Here is a 26,472-nt window from a genome sequence, read left to right as displayed (position 1 = left end):
AGAATTTTTTGTAATATCCAATCTAAACCTCCCCTGACACAACTTGAGGCCATTTCCTTTCATTCTATCACTTGCTATTTGCGAGAAGATACCAACATCCTGTTTGCTACAACCTCCTTTTAAGTAGTTGTAGAGAATGATAAGGTCTCCCCTCAGCCTCCTTCTCCAGGCTAAACAGCCCCAGGTCCCTCAGCCGCTCCTCGTAAGAGTTGATCTCTAGACCCTTCATCAGCTTCATGCCCTTCTCTGAACTCACTCCAGCACCTCAATGTCTGTCGTGTAGTGAGGGGCCCAAAACTGAACACAGTAGTTGAGGTGTCCATTTGTGCCCAGTTCTGGTTTTTGGGTGCTGTTCCATGGTACGTTGACTGTGGCAGCAAAGGTGACAATGTCTCTTGCAGCCCTAGTAGTTGCTGCCCCCATGGCTGTGCCAATATGCGCGTTTGTGGGGGCACACTAAAAATGATGTGGGACCGCTGAGGCAGTCTGAAGTTTAAAAAAGGCCTGGTTTTGGAAAAGTGGTGCTTTTTTTAATCAGCTTCGTGGTTCTGGTTGCCTGGGTCCGTGTAGCCCTGCAGACGGCTGCACGTGCAGCACTGCGGGTGGGAGCAGCGGGCGGGGTGGCCGGGCAGGCCCGGGCAGCGGACACCAGCGCCCACACCTCCGCAGGCCAGCTCTGCCTCTAGTGTGGAGTGGCAATGCGGTTTTGAAGCCAATTCCCAGGTGCCCCTACTCATTACACATTAGCTTATTTTTGCCCAGCACTGTTGATGAGTGCTAATTAGATTCTCGTCAGATGAAATTAAATGAGGAGACCTTGTGTTATCCCGTCGCTACTGGGAGTTCAGTCAGACTAGAGCCCGTCTGACATCAGTGGCTTGAAATGCAGATAGTGTCCTGAACTGTTCCCTGGCGGGGTCCCGCGTCTCGCACTGCACGGTTTGAGGATGCCCAGCTACCTGTGGTGTCCTTGGGACTGGCTGTGACTACATCTGCCGTTGCCAAACCCAGCTGTTGCGATCGTGGATGTACTGGCATCTCCTCTGGCTCCTAGCAGATGTTACAAACAAAACAAAACGCACTTCTGCTTTTCCTCTGTTTAAACTTCATTTAAAATAAACTCTGTTCAGTGTGAGCTTATTTGCATTTTTTTAAGCATAAAGATCTCTGAAAAATATTGATTCCTTCCTGTGAAGTAGTGTCATGCTAAAATGGGTTTATATTTGAGGTTTAAAAAGGGTGAGGAAGGTGGGGAAGATTGAGTTAGGATCTAGTTAATCCACATCTAATCTCTAATAACATCTTTCTAATGCTAGCATCTGGTTGCCTTGAATTGTGTTCTGTTCTCATACTGTTTCTTGGGTAGCTAAAACTTTGTGTATATTATCAATCAGTGATGAGAGGTATGTTGTAAAATACGTCATGTTGTTTGTATTTTTTCAGTGTTAAAAGGAGGTGCATGATTTTTTTTTACATAAATAAAACATGGCCTTAGTGGGAGAAGCCATGCTAATTTCCCCTTGTGAACATAGTTCTGTTCTTGGGATAGCATTTGAAGGGTTACATTAGTGTGGGACAAGTGCGATTTAAAATAGGATTGTTCTGAGACCAAGCCTGGAGGCCCTGAATTTCTTTCTCAAAAGATGTTTTGGTCTTCTGACAAAACTCTTACTTCTGAATTTCTTGCTGATTCATATTTGCAGCTAACCTTTGGAGAACTGGAATGATGGCACACACTCTTCTTTGTGTTTTGTCAATGTGCCTCGCCTGGTGAGTTGTTGGCTTGTGCTTTTTTGAAGTTCAGATTAAACCACTGAAAAGAGTTTTCTTTAAGCTGTTTGGGAAGGTGGAATTTGTCTGCTGTCATATAATAAAAAGTGATTCCAGTCCTGCAGAAATAGCCCTACTCCCAACCTCGGTAGGACTCCACACAGTAGAGAATCAATACCTTGTAGTCCCTTGCAGGCTGGAGGTCTTATATTTTCAGCTCAAATGCTGAAAATGCTGCTGTGCCAGGGCGTGTGTATGTGCTGGAAGAGCATCACGGCAGAAATTTAGACCATCATTTTATATAACCTTTTTTTCACAGTCTTTAAGCTTTCGTGATAAGGAACATGCTTGTGTGACATCTACTGAAGTAACAATCCTGACTGCTGGTTTTTGTTACAACTGCAGTATAAACAGGTTTACTGACAGCTTAAATTGTTTTTTGTCAAAGATTTCACCTGTTCAGGTGGTGGTCCTGCAAGCACCCCATCCTCTGGCCTGATCAGGGGTCATTTATGTGGACAAGGAGCTTCCTGTTTCACAGTGTAACTAATTGTTTGCCTGCTATATGTGAAATAACAGGAGGAGAAGGGTTTTCAACAGCTCGTCACTGGAAGACACGGAGGGGCAGGTGTAGGGAACATTACAAAAATGGCCTGACGGCTGGATGCTGTTTTTGGAAGTATAAAATAGATGGTGATGCGATGTTTCTATGTATGTAAGGCCTGAGATCTTAAAAGGGCTGAGATGTTGGCATCCTTGTTTAATAAATGAGCTGATGGTAGCCTTGTTTTTTCTGGGAGCCAGATGGTAGCTACTGTCTGTGGGAATAAGATCATGGGGTGTAGAGGTGAGGTCATGCAACCTAATGGCTATTTGCCTTAAATATGTCTGTGTTACAAAAGTTTTATGGCAGCACTCCTTTAGCTAAGAAATAACTAAAACACTAAGTTTCATTGTGGTTTCTGGGTTTAAAATTAGAGTGGAATAAACATACTTAATTTCTTACTGTTGCTGCTTTTAATCTTTTGTGGCTACTGTGATGCCTGCTCTGGTACCTGCTTTGTGAGCGAGATGTCAGAAGGTGAAAATGTAATGTTACTTAATGGAAGTGTGGAATATTAGCTCTCTACTCCCTAGGAAGAGCCACCACCGTTCAAGAGTAAGCCTGACAGTGCTGGCTTTCAATTTTGATGCTCTATGGCATCAGCTTAGCCCTCTGGGTCAATTCTCCTCTGGAGTCTTCTCCTGTACAAGGAGCGTACCCACTTTTGTGGCTTGCCAAAGCTCCCCCCAAAAATCCCATTTCTGGTATTTAGCAGAATGCTTCAGATCGTAGCTAGTTGAGCTTGCATGAAGGTGACTTGGATTATCTTACATTAGAGAACATGATGATCAAGCACTCTGAGGTACTGAAACTGTTTTATTACAACTCAGTAGGTTTTAGTACAGTCATAAATAACATCACAGCTCGTTGAGCAGAAGGATAAAAATCAAGGAGTTCGGTGGTAAGCCAGCTTGTATTTCCTTTACTTAAATGATGTCAGCGATTTATTATTATTTTAGCCTGTGTCTAATGATCATATTAGGAGCATGAATAAAATGGATGTATCTAGACTGCTTTATTCTTCTGCTTATTCAAGTCTTCCATATTGGGGCTGACATGAAACATCATTGACTGTAGGCAAAGTGCTATAGAGCCCACTAAGTCTTTCTAATTCTTTATTAACTGTGACATGTAGAAGCTCAGGGCACGTTAACAGCATAAAACTGTTTTGAATTAACAAGATCTTCATTCTCTTTCTAACTTCTTCTTGTGGCACTGTGTATTTGTCATAAAGCAGATAGCCTCAAAACAGGCGTGTTCCAGAACACGTATCCTTTGTGCTGGAGCCACTGTGTTGCCAAGTGACTTGTTAAAATAAATGGTGCTTTCAAAATTATTTTCACTCTTATTTTTGGATGCTTCTTTAAAAGTTTCAGGCGGAAGGCTTTTCACTAGATGCACAGGCCAAGCTGTTCTAGTACGCACTGCATGGCACTGGTTGGGTTTGGCGTAGTTGTTTTCTGGTTTTGCATTTGGGTTTGTGATTAGTGGCATGCCCTTGATATGGGCTTTGTAAGTGAAGTGGAGAGCATGCTGCCAGCCTCGCAGTCCCCATGCAATTATGTGAACAATGAGTGTAGCAGTCTTTCACCTAGATTGTTTTTAGACAAGTATGCAATAAGTGTAGATGTCTCTATGCAAGTATGCAACAAGATGTAGAGGTTGGACTAGATGACCTTTAAAGGTCTCTTCCAACTCAAATTATGCTGTGATGTCTTTCTGATGTGTGGTGTGCCTCCAAAGTGGGGAGGTTTGTTCCCTTTAATACAATACAAAAGCTGCATTTCAGCTTACAAATACCTTTTATTTAAAAAAGAGGAGGATACAACTGTTTGTAGCTTTTGGTGTTTGATGTACTTTGATCTAGTGCCATCTTTACATCTCTGTCCCTATCTTGTGTTTCAATGCTGAATGTTGAAATTTTGTAATGTGGAGTTTTGTAAATAAATACTTCAGTAGCCCACAGGCAATATTCTGAACATCAATTCTTTCTCACAAGCTAGTGTGGATCTGAAAGGCTTAAATGCACTTCTTGCTTAGCCCCAGAGTGCTGAAGATTATATTCATCAACATTTGAAGTTATCTTGGTTCAAAACTGTGTCTCATATACTATAAAACTGAGCAATCTTTCACAAACCTCGTAGTGACAAATGAGACCAATATTTGAGGGTAAAGGTTTTGAAAACTTATGAAAGTAACGGTTTGGGCTTTTTCTCTTTCTTATACTTTTTATTTATAGTTTGGGCAAAATACCCTATTTTAGCTTAAATTTCAACTGTGAAGAGTCGATGTTGCATGACACTCATTAAGACAAGACCATGCAGGGACAAAGCAGATTAAATCCGCTTTTGGCGTGGATTCTTGAAGCTTCTCGAATTTCATTTATTAAAGTTGGGACAAGCAAACAGCTGGTCCCATTCTGTGTGGGTAACTCCATGTCTCTAGGAAGTTGGTAATAAGGATTTTTTTAATTTTTTTTTTTTAATTTTAAAGTCAGTGTGTGCTGTCTCTCCTCTGTTTTAAGGTTAGTCCTGGTTACATTTTACTCAACAACTTGTATAAAACTGATTACTGTTTTCTCCTTTGTCCATTTTCTATGAAAGATGCTGGTATTTTTACCCAGTCCCATTTGTATTCTTCACATTCGACAAATGAGCAATGATGTGCTCATCACAATGATGTGCTCATCACAATGATGTGCACCTGGGCAGAACTGGGTGTGGAGAAGGATGCTTCTTCTCGCATGTGGAAACTGCCCCATCAGGGCATTGCAGGACTTGAGGAAAAACTCATATTCCTCCTTTTGTATAGCAAAGTGCATGCTGTCTCAGGTGTGGGTCTCAGGTGTCTAGAAATACACCCAGAGTGTCTAAATGCTTTGCACATGTGAAGGTTGGTGTGATTTAAGTGGTAGCCTGACCCGTCAAGACCTTTGAAGGGCTGGTATTCTGCACCTCTTCCCTGCAGTAGAGTGAAGTCATTAAGACACCGGTTTTCTCAACAGTTTTGTAGTGAACCAGAGACCTGGAAGTGAAATACCCTTTTGTGCAGGTCTAGCAGGGGTTATCGAGGCTGGAACGGTGGCTGGATTAGTAACCCCTGGGAAATGTAACCGATAGTCTTGCTCAGGCTCTAAATATTTGACAGCAAGTCAAAGGTGGCGCTGGCTGACGCTGTGCTTGGCAACCTTGGGAGGAAGATAAAGTCAGACAAATGGTTTTACCTCTCAGAAGTGACTTTTTCGTGTAGATAGTGAACTGTGTTAGAATGGTCTGGTAAATCTTGTGTTGATGTTGCTTGGGCTGCATGGAGGCGGATAGTTGTGCTTGAGCTACGAGAGGCTTGGCAAGGACAAGCTGGGAGTGGAGATGGCTTCAGGCCGTCTGTCCTGGCTTTGGGCTCCCAGGCAGCTGAAATGTCTGTGGTCCTATGACTCTGCTCCCTCTTGAGTTCACATCTCTATGCCAGGTCTTGCAAGAAAGCTTTTGGAAGCAACTTCATGTCAATCTTTGACAGTTCCCGTAAGGAGGAGTCATTCATGTCCCGCTGGGAGCAATCTCAAACCCTCCAGTGCTGATTGAGTGCTGCCCAGCTCCCTTATGAGAGAGGAGGATGGCAGAGGTGGACATAAATATGAGGTGCTTCAATTAAGCTTTTTACTGTGGCAGTTCCATAATTCAAACTTGCCTGGCAGGTGCAGTTGTGTGGCTGGTATCGATGCCTGTTAGTCATAAAATATTTACGCTCTGAAGCACCTGGGGTAGGTGAAATCATAGCACAAGATTTGTGCCTGACATTTTATGGAGTCAATTACTTGTCTGTCCTAAAATGTTGCAATGCTTTTTGGTATCCTCTCAGTAACTGTATAAAATTAAAAATTTATGGCATATGTGTTAGGAAGTAAACAGCTGAAATGCTGGTTTCCTAACAAAAAAAAAATGCTGGAGCTGAAAGAACTGAATCCTGTTTGAAAGCCACGCTTGTGGAATGGCAGCTAGCATGCCACTAACCTGCAAATTACATCAGTCCCTGTTGCCTTAGGCGAATTTGGCTAACCTTTCTTTAATTTCTGTTGTCATGTGCTTCTATAGCTAAAGCAGTTTTTAAATACTAATCCACAAAAACTTTGTTCTTTTTATCTGCTTCATGCCTTTCCCTTGAATAAAGTGTCATGTTACACAGAGGAATTTTTGGTGATGGGCAAAACAATCCCCAGTTGTATAAATGATGTTCATTCTGTACAATGTGCCTTTTTCATAATTATTTGTGCTTGAAGATGACTGTTGGATCAACTTAGCTGCAATCATAATCCCAGATCTTAAATAACTATCTCAAATCTCCCTTGGTTTTCAAGTTCAGAGGGTTTTTTGGGTGAGCTAAGTAACCAGGGAGTTTTATTGTGCTAACCGATGTTGTTTCCTTGCCTTGGCAATGTCCTTAAGGTAAAATGCTGGAATCAACTCATCCTGCCTGTCATTCCCCAGTCAATACTATTAACCCGTCACTTTTTTCCTGCTCTTGGACTTTCTGGTCAGGGTTCTTCTGGCCACTCTTTCTGGGTTATGGACTAAAAGAGCAGGAAATACGATTTAGAAAAGGAGTGACGGCTGATGTCGTTGCTTAATGTTTGAATGGTTCACATGGGAAGATGTCTTTGAGGGTGAGTTAAACTGTTGTCTGGATGGTTATTTGGATTGCTCCAAGTTGGGTGGTAGAAGGGTCCTTCCTGGCATTGCAGTATAACCCATGATCAATATTTTAATGAAATAATTGAAATTTTTTATCATCTTTAGGATTTTTAGGCTCAGTGGATCAAGCTGTGATGAATATGACTTGAGGAATCTCAAACCTGGATTAGAAAACTTCAGGAGCTTAAATCACTCTTAATGCAAGAGGCACTAGTTAATTTTCTTTCTCATGTGATTCTCCTCAGATTTTTTGTTTTCCTTAACCTGAAAGGACAGGCACCTGTTTATACAGCTTTCTGTTTTGAGTCAAACTCCTAGAAAACAATTTGTTGCTGCTTGGATTTTTATCCTTGAAAGCGATGGGTCAAAGCATCTTGAAAAAGCAGCTTTGAAGCCCTGGGCTAGTGTGTTGCACAGGCTTTCTGGTGCAGCAGACCCAGCTGAAGCCTGTACTCCTTGCAAAACACTTCCATGGATGTGGTTTTGTATTGTTTTTCATTGGGTAAAATTGTGAAATGACACAGAATTTTAACCTTTCTTAAAAATCCCATGACATTTAGCTGTCTAAGCAACAAAAAGTTCTATTGAACTGAGAAAACTGACCAAAAAGTATTTTATGTGTAAAGTGTAAATCCTAAGGCAATGTACTTGAGACAAATGGTCTTTTAATTTAAACAAACAAAAAAAAGTGGGAAATGTCTTCCCCTTGGTTAGCTGTCCTCCGTAAATCCCTCCTATGTCCCTGTGCTCAACCTGTCTCTGCTCAAATAAAGCATTAAGTGGTTTGACTTTACTTTCGCAGGGAGGTTCAGTGATGTTTTTGGTGAGAAGAATCTCCTCCTCTGTGCTTTGGGGAATGGGAATATGCTTTTTCCCAGCTGCTGGGGGCCAGCCCAGAGCTACTGGCATCGTGGTGGCCTTTTATCGCTTGTGTTGTACCAGTGGAGGGTTTGGGACATGTTCAGCTTTGTGTGCACAGGTCTCCATTGCTTAACTCTATGGGAGATGAAAAGTGGGGAAGACCAAGATGCAGCAGAGGAAGGCCTGGGGGTGAGGAGACCTGTGCAGCTGGGTCTCCATGAGGTATATGAATAACACAGGCCAGCTAACCTAGCCTAGTTACCTTCATTCAGAAGTAATGATGGGTCAAATCTGGATCCTGCAGTAATTAATGAACTTGAAGTTTTCCTAGAGGATGATTGGTAGTAAAGCCACAGCTAATTACTGATTTTTATACTGGTATAAATTCTCCATTATTTTAATCTTTACCGATTTAATTTCTGGATTATACTATGCTAAACACACTGGCCAAGCCGATAGGCTTTCCTGCCCAGGAGTGAATGTAGCACTGTTCCAACATCTTGCCATCATTAGCAAGTTATTAGTAAATTAAGTCTCTGAGTGATTCCCAGCAAAACTTGATGGGAGGAGCAAGTATAAGAATTATTGTTTTGGTTGCTTTTGTTACCTTGTATGGAGGAATCGTTTGAGACGTATGCTTTGTTCTTCAGCATGCAGCAATGCTTTGTGTTTAAGTTCCTGAGCTCCTGATCGCCTTAATGGGAAATATTTTTAGTTTTTCAAACTGAAGGAATTATGTGGGTCTACTCGGGAGTCCTGTCACTGTGTAATATAATACAAGGATTTTGAAGAATGTAGTCTGAAGTGTACCTAAAATTCCCACTGATACTGTATGTATGCTTAAAGCTAGTGAAAACCATTGATAAAATGTTTGCTTGGTTGACTCTAGATGCAAGGGCTGGGAAAAAACTCCTCGACATATATGGGTTATTACTACGGTTTCTTTGATGTGGAAGTTAATAGACAGTTTCCTAGGAACTGGTTTTCCCCTACTCAGATACTTGAACTGGATGTATGCACTGGAATTAGCTGTCAGATGTTGAGATTAGTGAAGGCATGAGAAAGCCTTTCCTCTGCTTGAGATAACGTTGTTCTCCAGTATAACCCGAAGAGTGAGGGACAAGTGCTGAGTAATTAATGTGGCTCCATCCAGAATTTATTCAGCCTGGCTCAGCCTTGTAGGGCCTAAACTGGGTTACATATGGGTGTAGTCGAGCTGATTTCTTTATACTGCTTTTCTCAATGCTTCAGCTCAAGAAAAAAGTGACCAGCTCAGGGTCAGCATGGCAAGAATGGATGGAGCATGAATCGCTGACTCGTGGTGCAGTGACAGTTCTAACTGTGCATGGAGCAAGGCCCTGGACATGAGTGGAGATGCTGCTGGGCTGGTGTTGGAGGCTGTTCTAGCATGAAGCCCCTTCTGGGCTTCTACTTCTAAGGCGATGTTATTCTGCTACCCCTGTAAGCAGTACTTTTATAACCATGCAAATTGAAAAGGCACCTGAATGCACATTGAAAGTACAGCCCTCTTCCAGGTGTTTCTGGGCTGAATCCAGGCTGTCGGCTGCCACTTGGCCATCCTTGATCTGTAGTTTCTTGTAGCCAAATTAGTTTACTGTAGTGTGATGAATTTAGCTGGTTTTGCTACTTGGTCTCAAATAATTTCTAAAGTTCTGCAAATGATACTTCCATTACTTCTTTCTGTTACTTCTTGCTCGCCAATACCAACATGTCCAAAAAACGATGTTCCACTCAGTAATGTTACAGCAAAGCTTGGGTTGAGATTCCTGGAGATAGATGGTTTGAGATCTAAACGATTCAGTTTCAAGTTGTTCCATTTTTTTTTTATTGCATGTCCCCATGCAGATGTATTTCTTAGGGAGTGTATCCAAAGCAATAAATTGTCATCTTCTTGCACTTTGAGTCTCATGAATTTGGAAGAACAACAAGAACTATTCTTCACTCCAAAGACAAGAAGGGGGCTGAGGACCAAAAATAGATCTTAATTAAGTCAAAGCTTTTATTCATGGTTTAAATCTGCGGTAGTGGAATTTCATTTTAAGATCTGTTTTGCAGCTCTGTTTGTTAAAAAGTAAGACTGCTTTATGGCTTATCTACAGGCTGACCATGACTGGTACATCTTGGGACATTTGCCCAAGTAGGCACAGTTGGTCTGTCTTTGATATAGAGACTGAAGACAAGGGTTGTCTAGGCCAAAGACAGTTAAAGAAAAAGCACTGAGCTCGTGAAGGTGGTTGTCACCAGATTTTGATAATGGAGCTCATAAGTCAGGTCAAGGGGAGAGTGAGTGACACAACAGAGATTGAAACTGAAGTTTTCTCAGATGCCCTCTGTTGTCACCTGTCGGGCCCTGCACTGACCAGAGCAAGAGCAGTTGAACCTGGAACGTCTGTCCAAGAAGGAATGTGTGTGAAGCTGTTTCCATCCTGTGGGAGCTCCTGTCCTTGTTGCACTGACATGCGGGGTGAGCATAGTTACGTCTCATTCTCCTCCGTTTGGAGAAAAATCGTATGTTCAAATGTGAAAGCGTGTTTGACCAGCTGTGGATTAGAAGGAAATGTTCAGTCCCTGTATCTCTCCTTTGCATCATTTTGCAGCAATTTAATGAGAGAAAAGACAGTTCTCTGTGTTCTTTGGTTCACTACTGGACTTGCGTGAGAAGGTGACACGTCCTTGGAGAACTGTGCCTATCTAGTATGTAATGACTATGCTTCTTCTGGTACATGTTTTTTCTGGAAAGGCAATAGAGCCTTTTCTCTGCTGCCGCTGATTTGAAGCCCGGACACCTGCCTCACAGTAAATTAATTTCCTCAGAGTCACTTGTTGCCAGTGAGTAGTAAGAGATGACTAAATGTGGTTTACTGGATAGCTTCCGAAATGCAGCTGGAATCTGTTGCCCTGTACCGAAGAGGACGTACTTCTCAGCAAGATTAAAATTCTCAGAGAATAATTACACTGCTGTATTAAGTAGAAATCTACAACTTAAAAGTTTGATAAAGAATACAGCTCCTTTGTTTAAGGTTCACAAGTTGTTTTCTCTTGCCTTCCCTGGCATACTGAGGGCAGCACAGCCCATTAAAAAAAACGGACTAGCAAAATAACACAAACTATTCTAATGTAGAATAATACAACAAAATCTTGGGGAAAGTATGCCGTTGTGAAGTAAGTATGTACTTTGCCAACAAAAATCCTATGTCAGTTAGGCAGTATGTGTTTCAAAAGTCGTCGTGGAGTCAGCTCGGTGTAATAGTATATATTATAAATAATGTAATACTTGATGATGCACAGTCGTGGTGTGGATCTTTGAATTTTGCAGGTCCTTCTCCTGGGAACGGCAAGGGGCAGTAGGAGATGGGTGCAGGGAGGAGCGGCTTTGCTCTGTGTCAGGGTCAAGGGAGAACAGCCATGGTATCTGGGCCTGGGGAAGAAAAGGAATGTGCAAATTCTGTCAGACAAGCAGGGCTTGGCTTTAAAATAACATAATCAAAGATAAGTGTTATGAAAATAACAAATTTACTGATAACTTTATCTGCTCAGAAGATGAAAATGTTAGTGAAAAATAGACTTATCTGAGTAACGTAACTCTTGCCGCTAGTGATAGGAAAATTGGTAATGCAGTTTGGGACTGACAAAGCAAGTGCTGTACTTATCACACCAGACTTTTGTATTGTGTTGTCTTGAGATTTAGTGCAACAAATCAGATTAAACTCTCTAGAAACACTATCTTAAGTGTGCCTCCATGTGCAGCAGAGTTGTTAGAAAATAATGCAAGTTGAGCAGCTTTTGGTGCCTGTGCTCAAGTATGAGCTTTTGTCAAGGAGGTGGATAGAAAGAAAATGTTCTGGGAGGTGTAGGGAGTGTGTGGGGTACCTTGGCTGGGTACAACTGCAAATACATGCATTTGGGACACACTTTAGCCCATTGTCAACCCTTCCTGAACTGGAAAACCTCTTCCAGCTGTAGGTTGGGACAGAATTAATGGGCTCTGAAGCACAGGGGAGGCTGAAGACGTGATGGAGCTTTTCCAAACCCTGGGCAGTGGGGCTGCTGCCCTGGGAGCTGAAGACGGGGACGTATAGCCCTGTGGGTTTGCCCAGTGGCCCCCACTGCCAGGGGATACGCATTAGGCTCGTAGGGTATTTGTTCAGTTATTTTTTACTCTGTACTTAAAAAATTTTAACCTTACTGCTAAAGAAAAATACCATTCTCTATTAGTATGACTGGAACGAAAGATGAATAGCGAATTAGCCTTGAGCAAACTGTCAATCTGACTTTGATAGCCCATCACTTTAAAAAGTCCTTTTATGTTTATGAAAAAGCATGACGTCAAAGCCAGGGGAAAAAAAATAATACCAATACTTAGGGCTAAACTTGCATAGCTTCCAAGAAGAGCCCCTGTGTGAACTGTTTGGTTCTTTACATGCGTGGCTAATTAGCGTAGGTTACTATAAGTCTGAGCAGTGGCATTCAAGTTGCTTCTGCTGGTTTGGGGTAGCTCGTTTATGGTGCTGCCGTATGTGAATCCCTCAAACTGGAGTAGCATAGACCAGAGGATATTGCAGTCGCTTCTCTTGGAACCTATTAGTATGCTGGAAATGCTTGAGTATAATCATTATCAGGTGAGTTGCTATTGCAGACTTATTTTAAAATAACGTGTTGCTAAGAAGGCTTATGGTATAGAGGAAACCCATTTCCTCTGGTATCTAGTATGCCTTATTTAATTTCTTCCACAAAAAATAAGTGGGCGACATACACGGTTACTTGTAGCGGCAAAAGTCACTTTAATGGAACTGTTTTAAACCCAAAAGGCTTCTCAGAGTATTACTATATTTTGGTTTGTTTTCTACTTTTGGATAAAAACAATAATGATCAAAGAAAGGTGACAAAGATTTTCTAGGATATGGTGAAAATTTTGCAAGGAAAAAGCCTGTCTTCTCTTTCTTGTTTAGGGTGTGCAAGAATAGTTAGGTATGCGGTTTTTCATATTTTGTATATAAAGAAATTCTAAGTACTGAAAAGCTTATCTTAAATACAAAAATAGCTGTTGCTGAGGACAGTGATTGATCTGAACTGAAACACTTCTTTTCTTGCATCTTATTTGCATAATGTGTTTATAAACAAACTGTCTCTTTTGTATATGTTTTAGGGCATATATCTGAAATATAAATAATTTGCAGTTAAAAAATGGTATATTCCTTTTTTTAACCAATGTGTTATTTGCAAAAAACAAACCAAACCAAATAAACAAAACACTGAAAAAACCCAAATAAAAAAAAACACCTGAAAAAACCAACAAAACTCCTTTTGATCTCTCTGTTACTTGACACCTGATAAAGGATAGCAATCCAGACTCTTTGGTTTTAAGTGGTAGCTACTAACAAGTAAAATGAGTCCTGCAGTGCAACTTGTTTCTCCATATTTTAGTGAAAACGAAATGTGGCATAGCTGAAGGTCCGAAGGGAGAACCGTCTGTTTTGGAGTGTCTGTGTAAACTGAAAAACCTGAGCATTGGTCTTACATGTGAAATGTCGTGTTGTAGAAAAATAAGTGGAACTTCGTGGTTTACTGTTAATAGGTCAGTTACTTAAACAGTAGCTCATAAACTTATTTCTTGTTACCAAATGTGAATTAGTGAAGCGCTGCTGACTTCCTTGGAGCTGCACAGGTTGGTACTTTAAGACAAATGCGTAGCTGGTGTATATGTCCCAAATGTGTAGCTCAAATCGATAGCGCATATAATGATGATGTGAAACAATAAAGCATTTTTAACGTTTGTGTCATACAGGTGCAAACTCACCTTGAGAACCCAACCAAGTACCACATCCAGCAAGCCCAGCGGCAGCAGGTGAAGCAGTACCTCTCCACCACCCTCGCAAACAAACATGCCAACCAAGCCCTGAGCTTGCCGTGTCCCAACCAGCCCGGTGACCATGTCATGCCGCCTGGAACTGGCAGCAGCGCGCCCAACAGTCCGATGGCGATGCTCACCCTTAACTCCAACTGCGAGAAAGAGGTAATACACTCTCGCTGTGCTTATTCTTCAGTAAAGTAGAATTGCAGTTGGCTTACTTTCTGGTTTAAACTGTATTTGCTTATTAAGATGTTATTTTATCCGCTTTGCTGGGCTGTTCACTTTGCAAATGAAACTACTACCTCTGTGTCTGCCTGGTTAATATAGGTTTGCATAGAACATTTTGGCAAAAAAACCCTGCTTATTAAAAACTACTACTTTTTTTTTTCCGCGCCTTGCTTCATGCATACAGTGAATAATTGGCCTTTGGAGAACACAAAGCTGTTTTGTAAGCTGTAGCTTTCTGGAATAATGTTATTTATGGCTCATTTGTGTAGAAAGAGCAAAGCGCATAGCAAAAATAACTGAAAAACGCAAAGCTTTTTGAGATATTTTAGGTATTTTTACAGTTAGATTTGAGCAAGTCTCTTGCTTAGCTGGAAGGCAAATCATCCCAGATAATATAGCCTAAAATGTTACTGATTGCTGCTTCGTGATGAGCTCAGTGCTGCAAATGTAAGACTTCACTAGCCTATACCTAGAAGTCCTTAGCAACCTTGTCTTAATCTTTCCTGGCAAAAATCTTAGTTGGATGTTACATGTGTGCTCAGGTGCCAGAGGAAGACTATTTGAAAGATGTTAACAAGTGTATGAATCATGTCAATGTTTTTTTTTTTAACATGACAAATGGGAGACAATTGTAGAGCTCCTCGTGTTCCCCCATCCTCCCTCCACAAGCCTTTGTGCCAGATTTTTAATACAGAAGCACTCTGTAAGCAAAACGTTATGCAACTTTGAGCAAGTTATTGCAGAATGTATTTTGCACACACAAGAGAAATTACTTGTGCTCCGTAGGTGCAAAATAAATTAAAATTGTTTCCATCCTATTGTCCCAGTTGTACCCAAATATTTTTTTTTTTTTTTTAACTCAAGATATTTACAGCTTCACTTTGCTGTGTCATCAGGCACACGTGTGCATGACACTGTTTCAATCGTGCTCTTTTTGGGACTGAGACTGTGCCATGAACTCAGATCCATGCTTTGCTTTTTCTTTTCTTTTTTTTTTTTTTCTTCTTTTATTTCCTTTTTATTTCTGCAGGGATTTTATAAATTTGAAGAGCAAAGCAGGGTTGAGAGTGAGTGCCCGGCTCTGAATACACACTCACGAGCATCATGCATGCAGGTACTGGATGACACAGGAGTTGGAGCACAGGTCCCCTTTCTATTGAGCATGTTTCTTTGAAGTTATGTCGAAGAATAAACTTCCCCCTTATGTTCAGCTTCTTAAAGACACTAAGATATATTTAAGGAACAAAACAACAAAGTTGTTTATTAGCATTGATGTCAAAAGGGCATTAAGACATCCGAAGAGGGCTCGTGCTTTCTTAGCTCTGTAGCACTGCAGCAGAACAACATATCAACCATGCTTTAGCTCTCATTTCAGGAAATCTGTTCTAATGCAGTTTTCCCAAGACTGCGCTGATGTTTTCTTGTCCTGATAGTTTCCAAGACATTTCTATGCAGATCACACTTGCATTTAAAAAAAAATGGTATGCGAAGACTTTAATCCATCTGTGGTAATTTGTCCTCAATAGTCATCTTTCTATTGTGTTTTTCTTTTTTTTTAAGCTAGTAAAGACTTTTTATATCTAGTAACAAAACTTCGGATATGAGCTGTAACTTTTAGTTCCTTTCTTGCCCTCGTTTCCCGTCAGTGTAATTCATTCTGATGACACTTTCTTGAGCTGATACAAATTATCCCATGTACAACTATTTCTACCATCAACTTTATGCATTGGTTTTGTAGATGGCTGTCATTTAAGCTCCTTTCTTATAGTGAGCGAAAAGGAAATAGTCAATCCTGCAGGACAGTTCCGAGCACCTGCAACAGTTGTTTCTAGGGCTCTGTTTCTTATGACAGTGCAGGACATTATGGAGGCACCTCCCAGCCCCAGCCAGAAGATGGCTTGCACCACCTAAAGTCATCTCCGAGCTGCTCTCTGGTGGTGTGTCCTGGGAGGGTGTATGGCACCTGTGAATCCGAGGGATTCTGTTGTCGAGGGCGGGCAGCCTGTCACCCAGCAGCAAGCCTTTGTTCCCTCTCCTTCTCCGGCAGGTGCCTGGGGTTCGGGCAGTACTGTCTGTATGTGGGTTTTGACTCCAAAACTAGAGGACAGAGGTGGGGGCGATGCAGACAGTGCTGCATGGGGAAGGAGGATTCATGTCTTTAGTGCAGCTTGTTCTATGGGTAGATATCTCCTCTGCTGTTCGTGGGGGAACAGTGTGTCCGTGGGCAGGTGATGCTGGTGGGAGGAGCAGGTTAGACCGTGAAACCTCAGCATTGTCGTGACCTGGCTGGATCGCGGGGCGCAGGGCTGAGGGGTTGGGTTTGGAGCGTGGTGAAGCTGCATGGGTGGCTCTGCTGGGGTCTGTGCTGCAGGACCGATGCGTGGTTCAGGCGTGGTGTCAGGCCTCTGTATCCTCGTGGTTTTGATAACTGGTTTTTCTTTGTCCACCTTTTCTGCTGCAGATGGATGATGTGATCGATGACATAATTAGTCTGGAGTCAAGTTACAATGAAGAAATCCTTGGCCTGATGGACCCAGCCCTGCAAATGGCAAATACGGTACAATGGTCCTTTCCTCCTTGTTTCACTGTTAAGTCTAATTGCCTTTCCTTGAGAGAATGCAAAACAGTATCATTTTTTTCCCAAACAATTAAGTAGTTATTGTACTGTCCCATAGGCTGTAATTAGCTTTTCTTTGAAGAGCTCAAGGTATACATTTGCAATGAAAAACATGAATTTAAAAACATAAGCTGGAATCAGCTTGAGGGAATATGAAGGACAATTTTGCTTTTCTTATTTCAAAGTCATGTTAGTTCTTGTAACAGAGTGAACTGGGCTAACAGGAGTGAGCTCATATCCATTGACATTGAAGATCGCCATGAACATTATACTTGGCTTCAGAAAGCTTAGAAGGAACCTCTGGGACCCCAGGTCCCTGTATCTTCTCATGTTCAAGTAAGAAATTGTACACCATGCTTAAGCATGTGTTAGCATCCCTGTTCAGAGATGTTCTAGTTTAGCTCCTGCCTCTAATATAATAGTTTTTAGCTTAACCTGATTTCAAATGCAGAGAAGTCTATAGCTAGATGACAGCAAAGATGTTACAAGATTTAGAGAGGGGCAACCACCAAGCAAACAAAAACACAAACAAAACAAAACCAAATGAAACAAACAACAACAACAAAAGGACAAAAAAAAGCCACCACACCTTCAAAACAAACAAAAGGGGAAGGAATAAAGAAGCTTAAAAACTGAACAATGGAAGGGACATAGGAAGCCTGTGACAAAAGACAAGAACACAGGGGTGCAAAAGTCGTTGAGCGAGGGGAGGTGCAGGTTAGCTCTGAGTTGCTCTTTCCCTTTGCTGGTTCACATTGCTGCTAACATTAATCATACTTCTGGCATAATCTGATTTTGATCTTTTGTGGAGGGTAGCTCCAGTGAATTTTTTGCCTTAGGCTTAAGTGCTGTTAGATCTGGCTGAGTAGATGTCTGCCAGGGCTGGCATCTGTTTCTTTTTCATCTAGTGCCAAAATTTACAGCTTACCACATAGCATCGATTTTTGTGGCATAGATTTACATTTGCTGACAGTACTCATCTGATGTCATGCTAACCTAGTCCTGCGCTCCCACAGATTCCCACAGCCCTTTCGGAGATGTGGTGGAAGCCGCAGGAAACGGCCCATCAGCACTCCTTGCTAAATAGCGCCCTTTGAGCAGAGGGGGAAATAACAGTGGAGCGAGCCCTACCAGAAAGAATGAATTTTCCTTTTATCTTGAAAAGTGCATCTGTCCTGGAATTTGAGAGGAAAACTTAAAAACCTGTGAAAAGTTAGTTTTCAAATTAATTCCTTTTTTTTTTTTTTAATTGAGGATTCAGGTTTTTCTGGAGTCCTGGCTCTGAAGTTTCATTGAATTGGAACCTGTTAAATTGGAGGGAACTTGGATTTCTCTGTGCTTTGCTTCCTGTCTCGTTTCACAGGGTCCCCAGCAGTGGCTCTTTGCTTCCAGACAAGCACATAATGGTACTCTGCGTTCTTTTGGTGCAAGGAGTCCATGTAGTCAATCTTTAGGGTAGTTGCATCCCTCCTGCTTGCTGTGTGACAACAAGCCTTGTGAAGACTGCCCGATCCATGTTTGCTGTGAAATTTCATAAATTGCCCACTATATGTAGTAAAGCCTGTAAAAATAAGGATGTGGAATAGTAGAATTGAGACTTCTTTAGTAATACATTTAAATTGCTGGAGACAAAAAGTGTATTTCAGTCTTTGAATTAACCTGGTACCAATCCTGAAGAAATTGGAACAGTTTCCCAACAACTGGTTGGGGAAAAAATGAACCTGACATAACATACGCTTTTCTTTTGGAACAATATTTAGGTCTTAAATGACCCGACATTTTACTAATAAGAAATTAATGTCTGTAGACTGAGCTAAGTAGAGGTGGAAGAAATTAAGAGAGGAAATGGTTTCTAAAGAGACACAACCTATAAATAGCTGTGCTGAGACTACGACAAAGGCTGCTATTGTTCCATAACCAACAAAGAACAAAAGGACCAGTTTGTTGCATTTGGTAACAATACTTAATTGATAAGAAAAATCAGATATTTCTGTCTAGAGCAAGCGAAGGGAAGTTTCCAAATACCTCTTAATGGAAAAGGGCTCATTGCAATATACTGCTTGAGGAAGTGTTTGTAAACTTTGGTATTGGGTCACAAGTTAACTGGCTTTGCTTCCGTGGTGAAAGGCATCACAAAATGGTCACTAGTTTGCCAAGATTTGTGTGGATATGACCTAGTGATGGAATTGGTAGGTACTATGTAAAGTGCTCTTGTGTCTCAGGTTGAGATGACAACTAATTCATCCAACTAATCAATTTTTAGCAAGTCTGGCATGGAAAGCGGTGTGAGTACGTGGAGCTTCATGTCTAAATGTGACTTTCCTGTGGAAAGTTAAACTCCAGAAGCAGAGAGGAATCTTATTTCGGGGACTGTTGCTGAGCATGTGCTCGTAGGCAAGGGAACAAGACAATATGTTGTAGGCTGCCTGAGCTGGGGGACAGAAGCCCTCCCAGTGTGTACTGGTACCTCAGAAACAGCCTTGTTGGTCAGACAGCTGATGTCTCAGAGATCTGTGTAGAGCTCAAGTGACCCGAATGTGGGCGCTTGTTTTGTTGGAGTGGTGGTGAAGGGAAAACCTCAGACTCCCCTGATTGTACGTTATAATGAGTCTGCAGTAATAATTACTGTATTTGAAATTTCTCTTATATAAAAGCAGTAATTTGTACACCCTGTAAAGCCAAGGCCTAGAAGTATGAAATCTCACAAATGAAGGCCTTTAGACCAACCTGTTTAAATGAACGTAATAAGCTAAGCCTGGCATAAGCCACTCTTCATTTATTTTTTGGGAGGGTAAAGGTGAGTGTTCTGAATGACGCTGTATTTAAATTTCTTCTTCGCCAGAGGTGGCTAACAAAGCCTTAAGAAAAGCATATTTAAGTTGGAAAGATGCTAGAGTTTGGTGAAGGTAGGGAAGGAGCCTTCTCAGCACTAGAAAAAGGACATCAAATTCTGTGCCTTTCTCGGATTTGAGACTCATCTTCCCAATGAAATGGCTGTGGGAGTTTTGAACACTTTCCTATTGCTTTGCATGTGGGGAAAAGGATGAAGGTCTCAACTGTCTTAATAGGTTAGAACTGAAATAGTTTGCAAACAATGTTTAATTTTTTCCAGTTTCTTCCAATAGGAAGCATTTGAAATCAATGCCTAGGTGTTGCTGCATTGTGCACATTATAAGCCTCTTCTGTGTTTGGTTTTGGGGTTTTTTTTGTCCCAATTCAGCCTAGTGGCTGCTTTTGTGTGCACACAGCACCACCGACCTGTCCATCTCAAACCAATGCCCTCAGCATAGGGATCCTAAACTCTGCACTAATGATTATTGGTCTTACCTTACAACTCGAACTGATTTTATTCCTCTGGGACCTGGAATATAATTATGAACAGAAGATGTGCCTCAGTTTTAACTGCAGGTATTTTAGTCATGTGAGATGAGCCGAAATGTTGTAGGCACTTTATATTTTTCAGTTGAAAGGGACGGTATAAAATTAGTCCCAAAGATGTGACTTGCAGCCATCCTGGAGAAGAGGCCTCTGAGGCTCATACTGAGCATGGACCATACATGTAGTCACACTTGTATTAAAAAGTTAAAACTGAAGCTTTGACCTGATTTAATTGAGATTGGCATTTACCTCTCATGTGAATTTCCATGGTAAGCATTCATGTGTACATACAAACCTGCAACATTTATCAGCTGTGCAAATTTCCGCCTTCATCTTCCTTTATTTGGCTAATGCTGCATCAGCAGAGCTTGCATTGTGGTTGTTGCACAGCTCTGAGTTGGGTTCCTCTGGTGCTTGCAACTTCTGCAGGACTTTGGTGTGGACATTCAGCAGCTGCTGTCTGTGTTACCATCCCCTTTTGTGGTAATTGCTTACATAGGTCCTGTTTATTTACGTGGAAATCTGGCACAGTGTTGACACTTTAGGAAAAAAATAAATAAATCACAAACTTGTGGTAACAAGCGTGGACCCTCTCACAGTAAGGAAAGCAGCTTGGTGACCTTAACTGTTCTCCACGTTTCCTATAACCTCACTGTGTTACCCAGGCTTTGAGATGCTAGTTTTTAGATTTCTGGAAAAAAAAAAGTTCCCTGAAATTCCTGATTAGATTTCACATGTCTGGTTTTGAACTTCAAGTCCCTGGGCTACAAACAAGGTCTTTGTGCTCTCTCCATGTTTAGGAGCATGAATAGAAAAAACACATCCAAGTCAGAAGGGTTTATGACGCTATTGCTGTGCCTGTGTCATGGATGCATTTGAGGGGCCAAAAGATACAAGAGTCAGCCTTGTAGAGCAGTGGGGGAGTGAGCGGCCACCCTGACATTAATGTGGGCAGATCACAGCTTGGACCATAGTCTGTGGTGGATAGCGGTGACGTTAGATTTATTATAGATTTATAGATGTGAGGAATTGTAAGGCTGAATCTTGGTGAGAATTCAGTTACGTTTTTCCTCTGTCAATTACAGACTGAGTCAGGGCACTTCGTTTTTGTTGTTGGCCACAGTCTGTTCAAGACACATCTCAGCATGGCTTCTAGCTGGTGGCGCTTTAATGGGTGAATATCAACTTTGTTTCTCATGGTAGCTGCGGAGGGCAGAGATATTTTCTTAGGTCTTAGTCTGGCAAGGACCATCAGTAGCAGTTTAATAGTCCAAGCTGTGACTCACTCCATTGTATTGAACAGCATTATTTACATGGGTGTAAAGTTAATACTCTCATCTCTGCGGGATCAGTATCTTGAAGGGATGGGGTTTTTTTTCAGCAACAATGAGAAGCAATATTGCTACTCAGATAAGATATCAAAATGCTTTATACCTTTCTTTTCAAAACCCAGTTTGAAAACAAAAGAGATGGGTAAAATAATCTACTCAGGATAAACTTATTTAAATACATTTCACTTTAAAGGGATAGCTTTGATAACCTTTGTTGGAATACTATCCTATTTCTGTATAAATCTCCTTGCTTAAGCATACCTAAAAAAGAACAGCAGAATGAACAACTGAGAAAACTTAGTGTCAAAATAATCTTCCCTCTGTTGGTATGTGTTCTTCTTACGTAAGGTAGAAAACAAGTTAAAGTAAACTTAAATGTTTTCTGTGTAAGTAGCTTTCGAATCATATTAAATTTGTGATTGATTAATAGAGTGTTCTCCCTCAAGCGTGTGGCAACTTGCTAAGTACTTTCATTCACATATTCCTGGAAAAATGGGCGCTTCCTCCAAGAGTGTTCTGTAAACTCTTTCAGATTTTTTGGGGGTAAGAGAAGCGATGGAGGTACAGATGTAATAGTTTCACTGAAAAATAAGCAGCAACAATACCACAATATTGTCAGCATGTTACCTCTTCTGTGTGTACTCTGTCTGCATATTCTTGAGGAGGCAAGGCAGAATTTTCCCAGTGTAGGTGTTTTATTCGTCATGTCTGTGCATGTCTGTAACTTTTGCTGACCTTACTGCACACTCTGTCTGAACATGGAAAAGAGCACAGATTTCTTAGCAGATCCTAACTCTGTTCTTTTGCACAAAGCGTTTCATAAGGGCAACCAAATGATCCTTTTCCATGTTTATCTTTTCCAGTTGCCTGTGTCTGGCAATTTGATTGACCTGTATGGCAACCAAAGCATGCCTCCTCCAGGACTAAACATCAGCAACTCATGTCCAGCAAATCTTCCTAATATAAAAAGGGAGCTCACAGGTAAATACGCCTATAATACCACGTTGGAGCAATAGCATAATTGTTTTGAATTCAGGTGATATTGGACATAATTTCTGTTATGAGAAAGAAAATGTGGATGAATAGTTGCTTTTTGCTTTGCAGACCATTTTTTAGCAGACTTATGAGCCTGCAATGCAGTTGAGTTCATGTTTGGGCACGTGTGTGTTCACTGCGACAAATTATGACAAAGTCCCTTAGTTGTTATAGTCAAATCTCCACATTGAAAATATTGTGTCCAGGAAGCTTCTCTTGCAGACCTGTTTTCTAGTTTGGGCTTATTGTTTGCTCTATCAACACCAAACTTTCACAACTTCACATCTGTGGGGTTCAGCTCGAGGAATTCTACATGTTGAGGTTTTACTCTCAGGAGTAGGGCAGTGGAGAGGCAGTAGGAGAGGGCAGTGATGAACAAATAACCTGTTGTAATATGAAATCTAGACACCTAGATCCTATAAAATGTGAAATTAGGCATTCAAGAGAGAGAATACGCATCTTTTAAATTAAGATGAAAATGAAGCATCCTATAAATTCGTTGTTGTGTCTATGTCCAGCAGTGCTCTGGATAAGCTGTGGGAGGCAGGGGAGGGAAGGAGGACGTTAAAAGCCTCCTTCTCTCAAGCACGTATGCGTACAGAAGCTAAATAGCTTGAAGGAGGAAATAAGAAGTTTCATATTTTTAAGCATGTTTTATTTTTGCTGTTCTGATTCACTTGAAAGGATATAACTACACGCAGGGTACAGTATACAAGACAAGCTTGTCCACAGGATGAACAAATGGAGATCTGTTCTAGAACTGTTTGGGGAAAAAAAATCATCTTAATACCCAGAAATGGCTGTTCTTAAACCCAACAGGGAGTCATGCTTTATGCAGTATGGTAGCGGCATAGTTTCTTTCTTGTTTGTCATCTTTCTGGGCTTCTGTTGTGAAAACTCACAGGCTGACTCAGTTGCAAAGCAGGTTCTGGGCAGGAATTACTTTAAGTAGAGCAGTTTTAATAGCCCAGGAGTCAGCTTCTCAGGAGGAAATGCCACATCTCTGAGCTGGCACAGAATTTGAGTTCAGCACCAAATGAAGACACACAAACTGCACAATGATTTGTGGTTGCTAGAAAAAGCAAAACTTACACAGCAATTGGAACTATGTTATGAGAAGGGTGGGAGGGGTGAGAACTACTCAAGGTCCTGCATTATACACAGTTTCATTGCCCCAGTTAATAGAAAGTTAAAGGTGGCTGTAGACTGCAAACTAAACATTCAATTTGTTGGATGTCCAAGCTGGTGGCTTCACTGCAGATGGTTGTGTAAGATGTCAGGCAAAGAAGGGAGAAAGAGAGGGGAAATCAGTGAGTGAAGTGGTCTCATGGAAGTCTTCAGTACATTAGACCTGAACTAAGTTAAATGTCTGTATGCTACATTCACCGGTACACAGCAACAATTTAGGTGAGTGCTTTTTCTGTTCAAAACATGTGCTAGCTGATTGCATTTGTTAGGAAAGGTTTAGGAATTAAGCTAAAATTTAACAGCAGTCACTTTGACATCGATCTGGCCAAGCTTGTGTACAGAAAGCACTACTGATGGTGCTTTCTGACAGCCAGCGATTTTAAAAATCAGCTGCCTATTGCAGAGAGGAGTCTTTTGGTTCTCCATTTCCATATTTTGCTGTTGGAACTGGGCTGGAGAAAGCTTGCAAGGTTTTAAGTCTAGCATTTGTCAGAAACCTTTCTGCATCCTACTGTATAAATATCAAAATTATGAAGAACCAAGCAAAGTGATGATGGTTGTGAGTTCTAAGCTGTAGTTACTCAGGCATTTAATGGGAATTCTGCTCATCCAGGAGTGCAGTTTCCATCAGTTTTGGCGTTACAAACCTCACATCTGTTTCATAAGGCGATGTCAGATTAAGCCCAAATTTCATTGAGACATGCAATAATCTTTCAAAGTTTTCGGGGGGATCCTTTGGGAGCCCAGCATAGAAAAAGATGTCTCATTATACTCTGTACAATATTGGGGTAGCTCTGTGTTCTAAGCAGTGAAGTAGTAAACTCCTAATACTCCAAGGGAAACCTGATTCACCTGTTATTTTTAATTAGATGGTACATAATCCTTAAAAATAAAATAATACAGGGGAGACTTGTTGAGTGAGTGAGGGGTTTTGTTTCTGTAATGGAACCTGTGATAATAGATCATACACTCGTTTCCCCTCATTGACTTACTATGAAACTAATGTTTGCTGGTTTTGAGATTCAAATGCAACAGGGCGAGGATTAACAACCTCACCTTTTTCAGAAATTAAAAGGGACAGAGCAAATATGAAAGTACTTAAAATTACTTGAGAAATGTAAGATCAAATAAGAACTGAATTTAACAACATTAATAACAAATTTAGCTGTGTTTTGCCTGAACTATTGCATGCTGAAGTCTGATAATGTGTGGAGCGTGGTTAAAAACCGTTCTGAGTTGAGGAGACAAGCGATGTGCAGCATGGTTGTCATTATTTTCCTTTTTACTTTTCTTGAGCAAGGACCATTGTTTTCTAACAATATCACTAATACAGGTGTTGAATTTTTCATGTTTTTTTTTTTAATCATATAATAAGAACAGTTAGTGCAGCTGGAAAATAGAACATTTTTAATAGGTCGCTCAAGTTATACCTTGAGTCTTGTGGTGATGCGTGTGCACGTGCCACAAAAAGCCGTACCCGTAATTGCAGTGAGTGGAGCCTCTGCCTGCTGCACACCCCGTGCAGGCGGCAGCGCAGGAAACACGCTGTTCCTCTGGGTCAGCTCCTGTGCCCCGCGTAAGCATGCTGGCTGTACCTAAACGTAGGAGAAGGTATGTTGGGCTTCAGCAATTTGTTGTCCTCAAATGCCTTGCTGAATCAGGGCCTCCGTGGGAAACATTCTTGTCCCAGGAGTCAGCGTGGGAAGCGTGGGAGCGGATGCTCGGCAGGTGCGGGGAGGATGTTGAGCACTCGTGTTTTGGCAATCACAGCTTACGGTACAGACCCTCCTCGCCCTTGGAATGGGTGTAATAGTCAGTTTGACAAATATCAATCAGGCTTCCTGCACAAGTGTTTCATGGACTGAACCCTGTGTGTGAATTACTGTAATTCTAATTACTTGATTCACATGCACAGCGTGTGTTTTTCCTACAGAGTCAGAAGCGAGAGCATTGGCTAAGGAGAGGCAAAAGAAAGACAATCACAACTTGAGTAAGTTTTGGTTCTTTGCATTTTGCACAAATTCTAGTAATGATTTTAGGGATTAAGTGTTTAAATACTGATGTTTTAAATCTGAATGAGAAGCTGTGTATGGTATATACTACTAGTTCATTATGTTATGCCCATAGGTAAAATTTCTCAAATTCTTGTGAAATATGCACTTATATCTACTATTGAATTTTAAACTCTGTTTTTATTTTCTTCAATAAACCAAAGGAACAGGTGGTGGTTGTTAATGGAATTACTGAGAACAATATTTGATTGAGTTGCTTTTAACAAATCCACCTTGCACAATTTTTCTTCTTTTTAACTTAATCTAAAATCTTAGATACATAGTCAGTTTGTGACTTTAAGCATCAGTGCATTTCCTTTGTGTGGCAATTTTATAAATTCCACTTTCGAAGGGAGCTCATATTTCCAAGTTGGGGGTGAGGGGAAGCCAAACAAACCACAACCATTTTAAAATAATGAGCATCTTATGACTGAAAGGATCCTTAAGTTGCCCTTTTATGCTTTATATTGCTAGAAAAAAAGGAGCTGCTTCATGCCTTGCACTTTTCAGAAGCCTTTTCCATGGCATGAAAAACTGATGCAGGAAAATTGGTATTTAAGTTTGGCTTTTGGATCCTCAGAATGTTACATCGGAAGGAGTACTTTAAAAAAGAGACAATACATTTTGTCCCTTTTCCTACTTTGGGATTTCCTTGAGCATCTAAATTTTTGTCTCTGAACTTGTGATGCTTTTCCCTAGGAAAATGTCAGCTTCTCAGTTGAGTCCTAAGCTACCACAGCCATCCTGGTTTTCAGAGTCTCACTTTAGCTCAGCCATTTCAGCAGTCACACATTTTTATAGTGTAGACAGAACTTCTGTCTTAGTGTGTCCATGTGTAGGAGACTGAAA

General features: G+C 41.1%; 1 protein-coding gene across 6 annotated transcripts in view; it reads left to right on the top strand.

Annotated features, from left to right (window-relative positions):
* Nucleotides 1–26,472, top strand: part of MITF (melanocyte inducing transcription factor) — a 109,216-nt gene that overhangs the window by 74,186 nt on the left and 8,558 nt on the right. For 5 of the 6 annotated variants that reach the window (XM_065642925.1, XM_065642924.1, XM_065642929.1 and 2 more), the window contains 5 exons: nucleotides 13,730–13,957; nucleotides 15,054–15,137; nucleotides 16,485–16,580; nucleotides 22,213–22,330; nucleotides 25,506–25,562. In XM_065642925.1, coding sequence (XP_065498997.1) covers nucleotides 13,730–13,957; nucleotides 15,054–15,137; nucleotides 16,485–16,580; nucleotides 22,213–22,330; nucleotides 25,506–25,562 — 583 coding nt within the window. The remainder of the gene's footprint in view (nucleotides 1–13,729; nucleotides 13,958–15,053; nucleotides 15,138–16,484; nucleotides 16,581–22,212; nucleotides 22,331–25,505; nucleotides 25,563–26,472) is intronic. The other variant, XM_065642926.1, reaches the window with a different exon arrangement.

This window comes from Caloenas nicobarica, chromosome 11 (genome assembly GCF_036013445.1).
Source record: "Caloenas nicobarica isolate bCalNic1 chromosome 11, bCalNic1.hap1, whole genome shotgun sequence".
Taxonomy (NCBI): domain Eukaryota; kingdom Metazoa; phylum Chordata; class Aves; order Columbiformes; family Columbidae; genus Caloenas; species Caloenas nicobarica.
The sequence above is the reverse complement of the archived record's forward strand: the minus strand, read 5'-3'. Positions and strand labels throughout refer to the sequence as shown.